This window comes from Tachysurus fulvidraco, chromosome 15 (genome assembly GCF_022655615.1).
Source record: "Tachysurus fulvidraco isolate hzauxx_2018 chromosome 15, HZAU_PFXX_2.0, whole genome shotgun sequence".
Classification (NCBI taxonomy): domain Eukaryota; kingdom Metazoa; phylum Chordata; class Actinopteri; order Siluriformes; family Bagridae; genus Tachysurus; species Tachysurus fulvidraco.
Window position 1 is genome coordinate 17,881,639 of NC_062532.1, and position 15,162 is coordinate 17,896,800.

General features: G+C 40.7%; 1 protein-coding gene and 1 long non-coding RNA gene across 3 annotated transcripts in view; one reads left to right on the forward strand and one right to left on the reverse strand.

Moving 5' to 3' along the window:
* kcnh4a (potassium voltage-gated channel, subfamily H (eag-related), member 4a) overlaps window positions 1-15,162 on the forward strand; it is a 53,069-nt gene that overhangs the window by 28,639 nt on the left and 9,268 nt on the right. For both annotated transcript variants that reach the window (XM_047801077.1, XM_047801078.1), the window contains 8 exons: window positions 597-728; window positions 822-946; window positions 2,884-3,145; window positions 4,130-4,287; window positions 7,818-8,025; window positions 9,860-10,054; window positions 10,262-10,461; window positions 12,545-12,794. In XM_047801077.1, the coding sequence (XP_047657033.1) occupies window positions 597-728; window positions 822-946; window positions 2,884-3,145; window positions 4,130-4,287; window positions 7,818-8,025; window positions 9,860-10,054; window positions 10,262-10,461; window positions 12,545-12,794 (1,530 nt within the window). The remainder of the gene's footprint in view (window positions 1-596; window positions 729-821; window positions 947-2,883; window positions 3,146-4,129; window positions 4,288-7,817; window positions 8,026-9,859; window positions 10,055-10,261; window positions 10,462-12,544; window positions 12,795-15,162) is intronic.
* On the reverse strand, window positions 503-7,969 carry LOC113652217. Its single transcript, XR_007137960.1, has 3 exons — window positions 7,833-7,969; window positions 4,116-4,305; window positions 503-629 (listed from the first exon to the last, which is right to left on the reverse strand). It is a non-coding gene; the product is annotated as an uncharacterized LOC113652217 (long non-coding RNA).

Here is a 15,162-nt window from a genome sequence, read left to right on the forward strand (position 1 = left end):
TTTTGTGTTACTGAAGTTAAGAGGCGATTCAAATTAAAATGAAATGAAATAAAATAATCCAGGGCCTCAAAAAAGAAAGACAAAAAAAAAAAATTTCAAAACTTAAATCTAAAAATGAACGCAGCAAGTGTTCGAATTTTCAAGTGGATTTTATTTACCTATTTTTTTTTTTATTTATTTAGAAATTTGAAATTTTAAGAATTTTTACACATTGTAGGTGAAGAACCAATGTTTTATTTATGTCCTTTTTAGTGGGAATATTGAATTTCTGTACAGTGTAAATATCCACAAAAAAGAGCCGTGAACATGATTGTCGATATACCGAAGGCGTCTTCGTGATAGTTCATGTGTCACGTGAAAGCGGTTGTGTACGTGAACGTGTCGAGAAATAAGCCTTAAAATAAATAAGGAAAAGTTGTTTATATTTTTGTTAGCATATGAGGCAAAATATGATAACACTGATAACACTGTTTGTTTGTTTATTTATTTATTTATTTATACGTATGAATGTATGCAAGCGTCTTGAAAAAGATTTTGGTTTTGGTTTTTTTAAATAAAATAAGATTTATATCATGAATCTTCTTGTTGGGCTTCAGGAACTCCGTTCTGGTGCCTGCTGGACATCGTGCCTATAAAGAATGAGAAAGGAGAAGTGGTGCTGTTCCTGTTCTCCTTCAAAGACATAACCGACTCGTACGGAAAGACGCACCACAGCTCCAAGATACAGGGTACGATCGAGACCATCGGCGAAAATAAATTTGTCGAGTTTCTTATTTGATATCTAATTGTACTCTTATCGGTTTGGATTGCTGCCATATCAGAAGACGGCAGTCAGAACAGGAAGTCCAGCCGCTCTCATCTCAGTGGCGCGCGTGAGAGGGGGCGGAGTGTCCTGTACCACCTGACCAGTCAATTCACCAACAGAAACAAAGCGAAACTGGCAAATGTGAGTTACTATGACGACGGGCTTATTAATAGATCCTTCTGTCTTTTAGTTACCTTACTTTCTAATTGCGCGTCGCTCTGCTGGCTGGAAACGGAGATCTGTGTCGCCTGTCTCACGGGTCACGTCACATTTTTAATTGGCATGATGATTCATTTTGCTTTTCCATGAGATTCATACTCTGTTCTAGTTCATTTGTATTGATAATTGGGAAAACTTTTATATGCTGAATCTAGCATGTGCCAAGAATGCGATGTTTTATATTTTGTCCCAACATGTTTTATTAAACCCTGAAACAAACATGATGATCTAAAGGTTTTCAAAGGTTCACATCCGATTACAGACACCTTCTAAAGACTGTCAAGCAGCTGTGTACGTACTAGATAGCGTAGAGACTTTTAATATGGAATATCTCTACTAATAAACTTGTACAGAGAGCGCCTTTGACCAACGAACACATCGATGTTGGATCTCTAGGCCACAAATTCAGTCTAAAACTCTGCTGGAGATTTAATACAGCTAGAAGAAAATACAACACGAAGATGACAAAGAAGACGAAGGTCTTTAGATGTCACTTGACCGTTCCTTCCACCACCAGGGTACCAAAAGAAGAGAGAGAAGAGTTCACATCTTGTGAGCTTCATACAGTATCTGTCCTCTCCTCTTTTCTTCTGCCGGCTGAACAAGTTTGATCTAAAACAAGTCAGGGGTCTGTTGGCTTTCGCTTGAAGATAAACGCCTTTACATTTGAGATGTTTCTGAACAAACACTTAGAGAGCAGAAATGGGTTCGATATCAATATTTACTTTGACGATAGAAACATTTGTGTATATACAGTATTGCTCCTAGTACACTAGATACAAACAGAAATACTTATGGAAAACTATAAATTCTTAAAACCCAGAGTGTCTACTTCCATATAGAATTTGCGGGCATAGAAGCCTTTATTATGCCACATATACATTACAGCACAGTGGAATTCTTTTCTTCACATACCCCAGCTGAGGACGTTGGGGTCAGAGTGCAGATATGAGCTTCATGTTAAGATATTCAGCGTTGAACATGGAGGAAATGACATTTTTGTTCCAGTATTTTAATGTGGAATTAAATTATTATATTATTATAAGTGTGGAAGAGGATGCGTGAGGAATACCTCGGTTTTCACACACTATGGGGCAGTGGTGGATCAACTGGTTAAGGCTCTGGGTTGTTGATCGGAGGATCGGGGTTCAAGGCCCAGCACAGCCAATCTGCCACTGCTGGGCCCTTGAGCAAGGCCCTCAGCCCTCTCTGCTCCAGGGGCGCTGTATCATAGCTGCCCCTGCACTCTGTGAAGGGGTATGTGAAGAAAAGAATTCCACTGTGCTGTAATGTATATGTCGTGATAATAAAGGGTTATTAACATGTCTATAGAGTTACTCAGTCGCAGTGGGATTTCCAAACGCATTTTGGTGCAAATTCCACCGTCTCTTATCACAGACCCAAAACCGAACCCATATTTTCCTACAATGTAAAAAAGATCATGTCCACTGACAGCAATGTCATCACACTTCCATATAAACAGGATACTTCCAACCTGGTAGGTGCAACTGACCGGATTAACCCCATGCTAATGCAATGCTCAGACCTGACAAGACAGTACTTTAGTACTTATATGTACTGATGTGTCCTTATTTCTTCTGCTGAAATCTGAAAGTGAAGTGTAATCGCACGCCTTCTGTTTTTAAAGGCAGTGAGAAAAGCTGATGTGATTAGATATGATGCAAAAAAATAATAAATAATGAAAACACCTTGTGATGATGTGTTAAATCGAACCTGCTTCATGTGACGCTTGTGCATATGGTGTCGGAAATGCACTGAATATATAATGATGCCTTAGATCCCTAAAAAAAAATACAAATCTAGACCAAAAATGTGTTGTTTTTTTTCTGTGCGATCAGAATGTTTTCCCGAAGCCAACTCTTCCCGAATACAAGGTAGCGTCGGTCCAGAAATCCCGCTTCATCCTGCTCCATTACAGCGTCTGCAAAGCATTGTGGGACTGGTTAATCCTCCTAGCGACTTTCTACGTGGCCGTCACCGTCCCGTACAACGTGTGCTTCTCCGCCCCCGACGACAGTAACCAGGACGACCCGGAGTGTGACTCCTCCTACCGAAGCACTATTGTCAGCGACATAGCGGTGGAGATGCTCTTCATCCTCGGTGAGTGGTGTGTGTGTGTGTGTGTGTGTGTGTGTGTGTGCGTGTGCGTGTGTGTTTAGAAAGTGGGGGAGGTGCGGGTGGTGGAGGGGGTCACCTGACATGTATTGCCATGGCAACACCCCACGGATATGTCTTAACCAGAGCCACAGTTAGCAATTAGTGTCCACCCAAAACTTCTCCTCGGGTTTTACACACACGGGTTTTCTTTTCCACTTGGAATCGCTTTCTGCTTATTACAAGTGCGATGCTGGAGCTACGTTGTGCTTAAGATGTAAATGAGGTGATGAAAAGGCGATGATGTACACCTAAACTCTTCCTCTCCATCAAATTCAAAACACACACACACGCACACACACACACACACACACACACACACACACACACACACACACACACACACACACACACACACACACACACAGGAAACCCAGTTAAATGCCTTAATAAGCCCAGCTCAGAGAAAGATTACATAAGCTGAAGATATTGAGGACAAAGACTACAGGGATTTCTTCTGTCTCACTGGATTTTACGTGATCCCCCCCCACTTTTGGACAGTTTGAGCCCTTATAAGTCCAAGAGATCTCAGGTTCCTCTATGATAACCTACTGATGGTAGATAAATTGTGCTGATATCTAGTCAGATATGGTAACTATGGTATTTAGTTTAGCTTGTCTGTTACTATAGCAACCATGCTAAAGTTATCATAAGCAGGCAACGCAGCTAGTCAACCAACTACTTGTTCTCGCTAGATGGCTGCTAAAAATCATGTGGAATTGAGTTAAATCTCAATATCAAACACATTAAAAATGTGTGTGTGTGTGTGTGTGTGTGTGTGTGTGTGTGTGTGTGTGTGTGTGTGTGTGTGTGTGTGAGAAATTCAGTTCTAGTAACTGTTTCTGCGTGTGTTTCTCAACACTGTACTTGTACAGTTGTTTATACTGTAGATGTGTAACACCTGTGTAATACTAACCTCATCCATGACAGATATCGTCCTGAATTTCCGCACTACATACGTGGGGCCGGCCGGTCAGGTGGTGTACGACGCTCGCTCCATCTGTATACATTATTCTGCCACCTGGTTCATCCTGGACCTCATCGCTGCCCTGCCCTTTGACCTGCTCTACGTTTTCAACATTTCAGTGGTGAGCTGCTGTAAAGATCTGCACATAAGTTAAATCACCACAGTGATTAATGATTTAATTACAATGTAAGTAATGCCATTAAAACTGAGACTCTTATATACATAGATATTGTTAAAGAATATATAAGAATGTTAAATAGTGTCACAATTATTGCTGAGAAGTTACATAAACAATATCTAAAGTTGAATTGAAAACGGATTAGTGTTCAGTATGTCCTGGGGCCAGTTGTTCAAAAAATTTAATCTGGATCAAAATGATCCGGATTTGGAAATCCCATTTTTTTCTATTCAGCATCCGGTGATCCGTCTTACTTTTACACCGGTTTTTCAAAGCAACATTGGATTGGATCACCCTGATCCACATACACCGTTTTCAAGATGACCAAATCTGGATTACCTGTGCTCTAAATGGGACAACATATCACAATGTGGGCTACCAGCTATGTAAAGAACAGGTAGAAGAGCCAACATGGGGTCACTGTAAGAGTTCTTTATTTTGGGACAAAACCCAAAAATAACAAACATCCACTTCCATTCATAATTTCTTTTATGACCCCTCATCTGAGTCATAAAAAATAAATATACATTAACAAATACAGTACGTTGTGGATATTTTGAAAAAGTCTTAAAAAAAAATAGAATGGCTAAATGTCCAATAGTTAACAAAATAAAGAATGTTCAGGCTTCTTTTTCAACTGAGAACGAGAGACCGACATTTCCAAGCTCTGATTTTAGGAGGCGGATCTGAAGTTTTGTTTTGAAGTTTTGCTTCAATAAAAGTATTTACACTAAATGATACAAATGTATTTGTATTTGACCCATTTTACAAGTTTACTATATTTTCCTTCTGGAATCCACCTTGAAATCCTACCCTCTGTTGGGATCAGGATAATCTTGTTTTTTTTTTTTTTTTTGGATCAAAGTGATCCAAATCCTACTGACAAGTTTTGAACAACACAAACTGAAGGTTTGATCCAGATTAAAACTAGGGTTGGATTGCGTAATCTAATCGGATTTCAGATTCCTTCTTTCCCTTTTGAACAACCCATTTTCAAAATTTGATCCAATCCGATAACCAAAATCCGATCAGCTTACCTTTGAACAACTGGCCCCTGATATTTAGATACCCCCCAAATGATGTCATCCATTTCATAACTAGCCTATAGGTTAATTTCTGAAATGTTTCAACATGTGTGTGTGTGTGTGTTTGTATGTGTTTGTGTGTGAGTGTGTTTGTGTGTGTCTGTGTATTTGTGTCTGTGTGTGTTTGTGTGTGTGTATTTGTGAGTGCGTGTGTGTGTGCGTGTGTGTGTGTGTGCGTGCGTGTGCGTGCGTGTGCGTGCGTGTGCGTGCGTGTGTGTGTTCACTTTGTGGAATGAATCTGTCTGGTGAGATCCAGGAGAAAAAGGGGTTTTAACGTTAATGGCTCAACAACAGAACAATTTAGAGGAACACTTACTGTAAAACGTATAACTTACTGTCATCACTTCACCGGTCTTTCGAGGCATCACTTTGAGACAGTAATCCATGCCTTTGTAACCACTCGGTTGGATTACTGTAACGCACTGTACTGTATCTCGGGGTTAGTGGGTCTTCTGTTGCTCGTCTGCAGATGGTCAGCTGCAGGTTGTTTTAAAGTGCTCTATAAATAAAGTTTGATTGATTGAATTGAATGGCACTTACATGTAAAGAACTTATAAAATATAATAAATATGTATAAATATAAAAACCTTTGATTAAGGCCATGTTGCATGTTGTTTCTATAATATTTGATAATATTATATTATATAATCCTTATTTCATTATTTCTCCCATTTCTGAGGAAAGTATTTGTTTCATATGTTGATTGTTGTTGTTTTTTTTGTGTGTGTGTCCTTGTGACCAGGTCCCTCGTGTAGAAGTTTCATTTACTCTCAATTATTTTTGGTTAAATAAAGGTGACTAATCTGCAGAATTACAGATTAGGTCACTTTTCCGTCACTTTGTAGAACACTTTCATGAATTCTTCAGTCAAATCCAGTGGCTCTAAACTTTTCATATATTTGTATAATTGGAAATAATTTGTATTTATGTCTTACCACTACTTCTGCAAACATTACACTATATTATATAACATGGAAAAACTGAGTCCTCCAATAATTGGGCTACTAAAAGAGGACACTTACTCAGATACATGTTGTATATGAAGTTCTATATATACACTCTACTTCATCCACATTACACTTTTCTACAACGATAAAAAAAAAACACGATTATTTCAAGTATGACTATTTAAACAACAACAGCCATCAACAAGTATGTGGTTCTGTTCGTTGTTGCACTGTTGGATGAGGAACTAAAGAAAAACCTTTCATTACACTATATCACGTGTGTAACTTGAATTTGACAAAGAAATTGGAAACGTGAACCTGAAACCAACTTTGGTATGATTTATAGACATAAGCACTATTCGGACGGGATTAGTTTTACGTGGGGACGTGGGGGGTAAAGTAATTATTACCAGAGCTTCTCTGTGACTTTAATCCCGTCCGAATGCGCCATCTCGGTAATCATTACGGACAATGTCAGTAAAGATTACGGTGACTTTTACCTTCTGTAAGAAGGTCCGGAAAAATTACCTCGGGTAATACTAATCCCGTCCGAATCGACCCGCTGTAAATATGTACAGTAAAATTTCGTCATTTCCTGTTTAAAAGTAGTTTTTGGCGCGTTTTTCAAGCATGTAGGCGCCAAGTTGTCTGTTTGCGCACGTGATAACAGGAAGCTACGTCATACGCACATGACGACAAGGAGGTTACTGTGGTGCGTAAAGCGAGTTACCCCTCCCACTTCTGCTAGTTTTACTGAGATGTCTTGTCCCGTGCGAATTGGCCAATTAATATTACAGATGTCCTGAGTTAAAATTGCATTACTCCACGTCCCCACGTAGAACTAATCCCGTCCGAATAGGACTATAGATAGATGTCTAGATAGATTTTTAGGTCTTTCTTCAGTACACTTCAGGGCTAGTGTTGAAATGAATAACAATAATATTAATCACATATAATCACACTGTACTTAACCCCATGGTTAACTTCAGTCTAGAGAAACCTTTCACATGTATAATTTAGAAGCGGAGTTAGCGCTGCTTTTTACCCGAGGTTATAAAACACTCCTCTGAAGCGTTTAAGCAGTTTAACCCTTTATTGCGGTGAGCAATGTGTTCAATGTGAAACCGACCAATCAGAAAAAATCAGCGCGTGCATCATAGCATGTAGTGCAATCATGCAATCGTACATCGTGCAGTTAAGCATGTAGCGCTCATTAATCATTTGCTATATTTTTTTTTTTTACTGTGAGCATGCGACATGTTATTTCACTATCGCAAATCTGTACAATTCTGTGAACTGACCAACGTGTATGAAAAATGACACGTGCTAAAGGTCCGGTTTAGTGATTTAGAGCCTCTAAATTTGAGCTAGCATGGTTGGTTATATGTGCATGTGACGCACTGAGCACCGAGGAATCATCTCTATCGATGGTGTGTTGCAGACTTCTTTAGTTCACCTGCTGAAGACGGTGCGTCTGTTACGTCTGCTGCGTCTGCTGCAGAAGGTGGACCGTTACTCGCAGTACAGCGCCGTGGTGCTCACGCTCCTCATGTCCGTCTTCGCTCTGCTCGCGCACTGGCTCGCGTGCGTCTGGTACGTCATCGGACGCAAAGAGCTCGCAAGCAACGACCCTGTCACCTGGGACATCGGTAAGTGAAAAGAGTGTGTGTGTGTGTGTGTGTGTGTGTGTGTGTGTGTGTGTGTGTGTGTGTGTGTGTGTGTGTGTGTGTGTGTGTTACAAATAAGGGTTTTACAAATGAAAAAAGGAAGACAATAACAGAAAGAATAACAGAAAATTTGCACACAAAAAAACAACAACATTAAAACCAACACCATTTACCTAAAAGCAAATTCAGTATACATAAATTTTCTGCTTTGTGTTACAATGCTTTGTAATGTTTTGATTTTGTTAACGTGTTTTTAGTTTTGCTGTATTATTCATTTTGTTGTCATGTTTTTGTTTCTGTTGTCATAACTTTGATTTTGCTGTTGTTTTTTTGCTGATGTGTTTTTGTTTTTAATCGTTGGTCGTGTTTTTAGTTTTGCTGTTGTGTGTATGATCTTGATTTGTGGAGTTTTTATTTTGTTAACTGTCTTTTCAACACTTGCTATCAGGTTTTGGACCTACAGGCCACCGTGACTCATACAGTAAATGAGTACATTACATGAGTACAGTAGTAGATAGAAATACAGTAGATAAATAAATAATAGGAATTAAATTAGTTGTAAATGAAGAAAAATTGCAAAATGTAATTGCATATATATCTTATCTTTATAACGTACAGATGACTTAAGTATCTTTGCTGTTGGAACAAATTTAATGCCGTATTAGATTAAATTAAATTAGACAAAGGGCCACCGATGTATTTGTTACTTATTTGTAACGCGATAAGTCTGGACAAGACATTGGTCTCTGTTCAGCTTTGAGACTTTTCCAATCTTGCATGCCATCTGTTCTGTCACTATCACTGATCACACCAACATTACATTTGTTCATGTCTCAACATTTGGCCTGAGCTTCTGTCTGTGAGACTAGAAAAACTGTACAGAAATAATCATCTCCATGTTACAAGATGGAGGGTGAGACAGATGAAAGTGCAGGTGTGTGTGTGTGTGTGTGTGTGTGTGTGTATGTGTGTGTGTGTGTGTGTGTGTGTGTGTGTGTGTGTGTGTGTGTGTGTGTGTGTGTGTGTGTAAAAAGAGAGAGAGACTTTTAAAGTGGGTGTCTGAGTGTGTGTTGGGTCTATTAAGAAGAGTCTATTAAAAAAGGGTGACTGTAAATATGGGGGCGGGCTCTTAAAAAAGGGGACTAAGTGTGTGTATGTGTCTGTGTGTGTGAGTGTGTGTGTGTGTGTGAGAGAGAGCGAGAGAGAGAGAGAGAGAGAGAGAGAGAGAGAGAGAGAGAGAGAGAGAGAGATTCATAAAATGAGAGGTAGATAGATAGGGAGACTTAAAATGGTTGACTATGAATGTGTGTGGGTGGTCTACTAAAAATCGTGTGTGTGTGTGAGAGAGAGAGAGAAAGAGAGAGAGAGAGAGAGAGAGAGAGAGAGAGAGAGAGAGAGAGAGAGAGAGAGAGAGAGAGAGAGAGAGATCTGGGAGGTGGAGTCCGGTGTGCCCCTGTCTGTAGGCTGAGCTGCTGGAGTTTGTGCTTTGCGGTGACATTTAGATAGATATTTTAGGTAAAAAGCCTGGAGAACAAACTGTGACTGAGTTAAATATCAGTGCCACATTGTAGCCTATTTAATACAGGACATGGCTGCATTGGTGCAACAATATAAATAAGGTTTTTATGCAGTTCATGAAGAATCATATCAAGCTTTTATCCATATAAATCTCTCTCTCTTTCTCTCTCTCTCTTTGAAACAAGTCTGTACTTAATGGAGCACAAGATGGAGTAAAGTCATTTACATTAATGCATATATCTATGCATAAGTCTTTTTTTTTTTACTCTATTTTTTCTGTGGTCTGACTCATCCCCAGGCTGGCTGCAGGAGCTGGGGAAGCGCTTGGAGACTCCTTACACAAACGGCACAGTTGGCGGGCCTTCCATGCGCAGCGCCTACATCGCCTCGCTCTACTTCACCCTTAGCAGTCTGACCAGCGTGGGTTTCGGTAACGTCTGTGCCAACACCGACGCTGAGAAAATCTTCTCCATCTGCACCATGCTCATCGGAGGTGTGTACAGGACCTAAAACGGTTTGCTTAGAATCCTTAAAGGCAAACAGCCGTTAGAAAACAATCAGTCATTTTTAAACCAGACGTCTGTCTGTGATGTGATGTGATGTGTTTTTATTTAATACAATAGCGTCTCGATACACACCTCTGTGTGATCCACATGCCGTCTTGTCTTAGCAGTGTGTTTTCTCACTTGGCTTCTCACAGCTCTGATGCACGCCGTGGTGTTTGGCAACGTGACAGCCATCATTCAGCGCATGTACTCACGCCGCTCTCTCTACCACACACGCATGAAGGATCTGAAGGACTTTATCCGTGTGCATCGCCTGCCTCAGCAGCTAAAGCAGCGCATGCTGGAGTACTTCCAAACCACTTGGTCGGTTACCAACGGGATCAATGCTAACGAGGTGAGACGACTCACAGGATGGCATTTAGGACACAGCGTTTCTATCCAGTCCTTTAAAAGGCTTTATCATCATATCATCAAGCTCTTTAAACATTCATTCATTCATTCATTCATTCATTCATTCATTCATTCATTTTCTACCGTTTATCTGAACTTCTCGGGTCACGGGGAGCCTGTGCCTATCTCAGGCGTCATCGGGCATCGAGGCAGGATACACCCTGGACGGAGTGCCAACCCATCGCAGGGCACACACACACTCTCATTCACTCACACACTCACACACTCACACACTACGGACAATTTTCCAGAGATGCCAATCAACCTACCATGCATGTCTTTGGACCGGGGGAGGAAACCGGAGTACCTGGAGGAAACCCCCGAGGCACGGGGAGAACATGCAAACTCCACACACACAAGGCGGAGGCGGGAATCGAACCCCCAACCCTTGGAGGTGTGAGATGAAGGTGCTAACCACTAAGCCACCATGCTCCCCCTCTTTAAACATAATCATCAAAAAATGCTCTGAAACCAACATCCCAGGTGATTCTCTGCGACATAAGCCTAGAGCACGTTGTTGCGCTAATGAACAGATGACTTGACAGCGATCTGGACATCTTTCATGACTAATGATGCCAGCCAAAGAAAAGCAGACTGCAAACTGTGTGCTGTGAAAATATCTAGAGGAGAAACTACAACATATTTCTCCAATAAAACTACAAACATCTTAAACATAAAACTCAGCACGAGGCAACAGCTAGCAGTGAACAATTAGAATGCGGAAGGCGAAGCGAGGAAATAAATGAGTAAAGTGAACAAGAAGAGATTTCTGACGCAATAAAAACAAACTGATATTTTATCCACGGTTGTGCCGAAGCATTTTTGAAGTGGGATTTAAAATCTTTCTATCACTTCAGTTTTAATTCATTCACAAATGTAATAAATAAATGGCACAAACCATACGCATATGAACGTGACGTGACATACGGCTAAGTACGGTGACGCATACTCAGAATTTGTTCTCTGCATTTAACCCATTCGAAGTGCACACACACACAGCAGTCAACACACAGCAGTGAACACACACACACACCGTCAACACACACACCGTCAACACACACCCGGAGCAGTGGGCAACCATTTATGCTGTAGCGCCCGAGCAGCAGTTGGGGGGGGTTCTGTGCCTTGCTCAAGGGCACCTCAGTCGTGGCCAGCCTGAGACTCGAACCCATAACCTTAGGGTTAGGAGTCAAACTCTCTAACCATTAGGCCACGACTCCCCATATAAAAATGAGTCACTATATGACATTTTTAATATAAAAGATACTTTGATCCTCGGGGGTTTTACTGACCATGTAAAGAACCCCAGGGTTGCATATAGAACCTTTTAAAGAGCCTCTTTTTTTTAAAGAGTTTATAACCCAGAATTCAATCCTGCTTCAGTAATACAGACTCAGTAATTTAGGCCGGTTTCTTTTCCTTCCATTTCTAGCATTTCTGATTACATGTTAGCGCCCAAGCGCTTACAAAGTAGGCACGTTGTTGTCACATTCAGTATCAGAAATATCATGTGAAATATGGGTCGTAACTACTTCACAGAGCTAATTACCACTCGACTCATCTTCACTGAATAGTGTCTTTTGTTACGCTGCCTCTGTGGTTAGAATACACAGCGAAATGATGGCACAGCTAATTAGCTAGCACAGAAAAGTCGAGGTGAAAGGGAGGGGGGCGAGTGGTGACTCTCATTTACACTTTGCAGACATGCTACTTTATTCAGTGATTAAGGGGGAAAAACAGCAAACACACTTCAGACAGCTCACAGGAACTCTGTGTCTCTTGACAACTGTTGCTAGCATGGCGTCTTGCTACTGTTAGCACGGATTAAGATCACGTTTAAAGTGCAATTGCACCTCCAGAATTAGAGACTTTAATTAGAATCCGGCATGTGGCTCGTGTACAGTATTATTACGAGCGAGATATACCAGTTATATACAGACGTACTCGTTATATTTTATTCAGGATAAGTTTTTTCTAACGCTTTGTGTACAATAAGTCATTCTTTCTTCACTGACTTTCCCTTTCAGCTGCTGCACGACTTCCCAGATGAGTTACGTGCCGACATCGCCATGCACCTCAACAAGGACATCCTGCAACTGCCCCTCTTCTCCTCCGCCAGTAGAGGGTGCCTGCGCTCGCTCTCTCTGCATATCAAGACTTCTTTCTGTGCTCCCGGGGAATATCTCATCCGGCACGGAGACGCCCTGCACGCTCAGCACTTTGTTTGCTCCGGATCCCTAGAAGTCCTTAAGGACGGGATGGTGCTTGCTATATTGGGTAAGTCACACCGAGAGAACCTCCATGTTATTATTATTATTGCTACTATTTTTTATTATGCACCCATTAATTGGCCATTAGTTTGTTTTTACACTTAGTGGTCAGATTTATATCGACCATATATGTCACTTTGTACCTTCACAATTGTGGCCATCTGGTGTTATATACACATTCATGACACACTGCTTGTGGATTATTCACAGCAGTGACTTTGACATGGTCGTCCGTGTGTGTACGAGATATGGCAGCTTGGGTTCGGTTTGATGTCACTGGAGATCTTCCCACCATCTCCTCCGCTTGGATGACACAATAACCTAGTTAGTGCTGGCAAAGTTGCCAGGTTTTCACCGTCTGGCCTAAGTCTGCCTAATTGTCTTGCTGTTCTATAATTCATTCATTCATTCATTTTCTACCGTTTATCCGAACTTCTCGGGTCACGGGGAGCCTGTGCCTATCTCAGGCGTCATCGGGCATCTAGGCAGGATACACCCTGGACGGAGTGCCAACCCATCACAGGGTACACACACACTCTCATTCACTCACACACACACACACTATGGACAATTTTCCAGAGATGCCAATCAACCTACCATGCATGTCTTTGGACCGGGGGAGGAAACCGGAGTACCCGGAGGAAACCCCCGAGGCACGGGGAGAACATGCAAACTCCACACACACAAGATGGAGCTGGGAATCAAACCCCGACCCTGGAGGCGTGAAGCGAACGTGCTAACCACTAAGCCACCATGCCCCCCTTGTTCTATACTTAAGATATTTTAATTATGACATAATAAAATAACATGATGAATCAACACAATACACAACTTCTACTGTATATATATTAATGTGTCGTTGTGCATCAGTAAAGAACATTTGGGGCTTGGGGAAAAGGCAAAGATTGTACAGAGCAAAAAAATGAGAACAGGATAAGAATAAGAAATGAAGGCAAGGGTGACCAACATGTCATGTGATAAAGAAGTACATGTGGCTGATGGTGAGGGATTCTGGGAATTAGAAATCCTGGTGGACGGAGTCTTTGTGTAATGGTAATCGTTGTTATTGATCTGATTTTCCTGACCACTGGCTCTTTTTTGTCTCGCTGATCTGTCATCCCAGAGCTGTAGTGTTATCAAAATTGGCTAGCAATGTCAAATTTACAGTACAAAAAGAACCTAAAATTACTGTTACTGCATTTCATGCAGCTTAGATAAATTTGCTTCGATATCTCATAAGATTAAGGATAGAAGGAAATCGTTTCATAGAATTACATTACGTTACATTTTATCTATCCAATCATTTAGACCAACTTAGTCAGGAACGGTGCTCTAGCGGTTATTAAATCTGCTCATTTTAACCCTTGTACACAAATCATGCCCCAAAAGTGGAGTACAGTTAGAGTTATCCTCAACATTTACTAAATGTCATGCCATTACCTTCATTAATTTGACAGCTATTCAGAGGAACTCGTGTTTCACAGTCATTGTTCTTGGTGTTAGTATTTTTTGTCCACTTGGCCAGTAAGCTGTTTGAGAGTTAAGTCATAACCTTAAAACCACACGAAATCTCACTGATTTGTTGCTGCAGGACATGTTCCAGGATGCGTCCACTGTTCTGTTCTTTGTTTGTAATGAGCTCTCATGGGTTTTGCAGCTGGTCAGCTGATAAATTGCTGCTGTTAGTTCTATACCTCATGTAATCTCAATTACGAAACAGAGGAAGCTCATGTAAGAAACAGAGGAAGCTCATGTAAGAGATAGAGGAAGCTCATGCAGGAGTTAGAGGAGGTTTGAGTAAGAGTTAAAGGAAGAACATGTAAGTGTTAAAGGAAGCTCCTTTAAAAGTTAGAGGAAGTTCATGTAAGAGTTAGAGGAAGTTTGTGTAAGGGATACAGTAGAGGAAGTTTGTGTAAGAGTTAAAGGAAGCCAATGTAAGTGATAGAGGAAGCTGGTGTAAGAGTTAGAGGAAGCTCGTGTAAGAGTTAGAGGAAGCTCGTGTAAGAGTTAGAGGAAGCTCGTGTAAGAGTTAGAGGAAGCTCGTGTAAGAGTTAAAGGAAGTTCCTGTAAGAGTTAGAGGAAGTTTGTGTAAGAGTTAAAGGAAGTTCCTGTAAGAGTTAGAGGAAGTTTGTGTAAGAGTTAAAGGAAGTTCCTGTAAGAGTTAGAGGAAGTTTGTGTAAAGACAAAAAAAGCAATCTGGACTTTAATCAAACTGTTTTTGGCACTAATGGAGTTTTTTTTTTTTTTTTAAATAATGCACTAGTGCTAAAGTCATTGTTTTTATTTTCTTATTTATTTATTTGTTTGTTTGTTTGTTTGTTTGTTTGTTTGTTTGTTTATTTTTATTACGTTCTTTGAACTGTTATGAAAAAAGC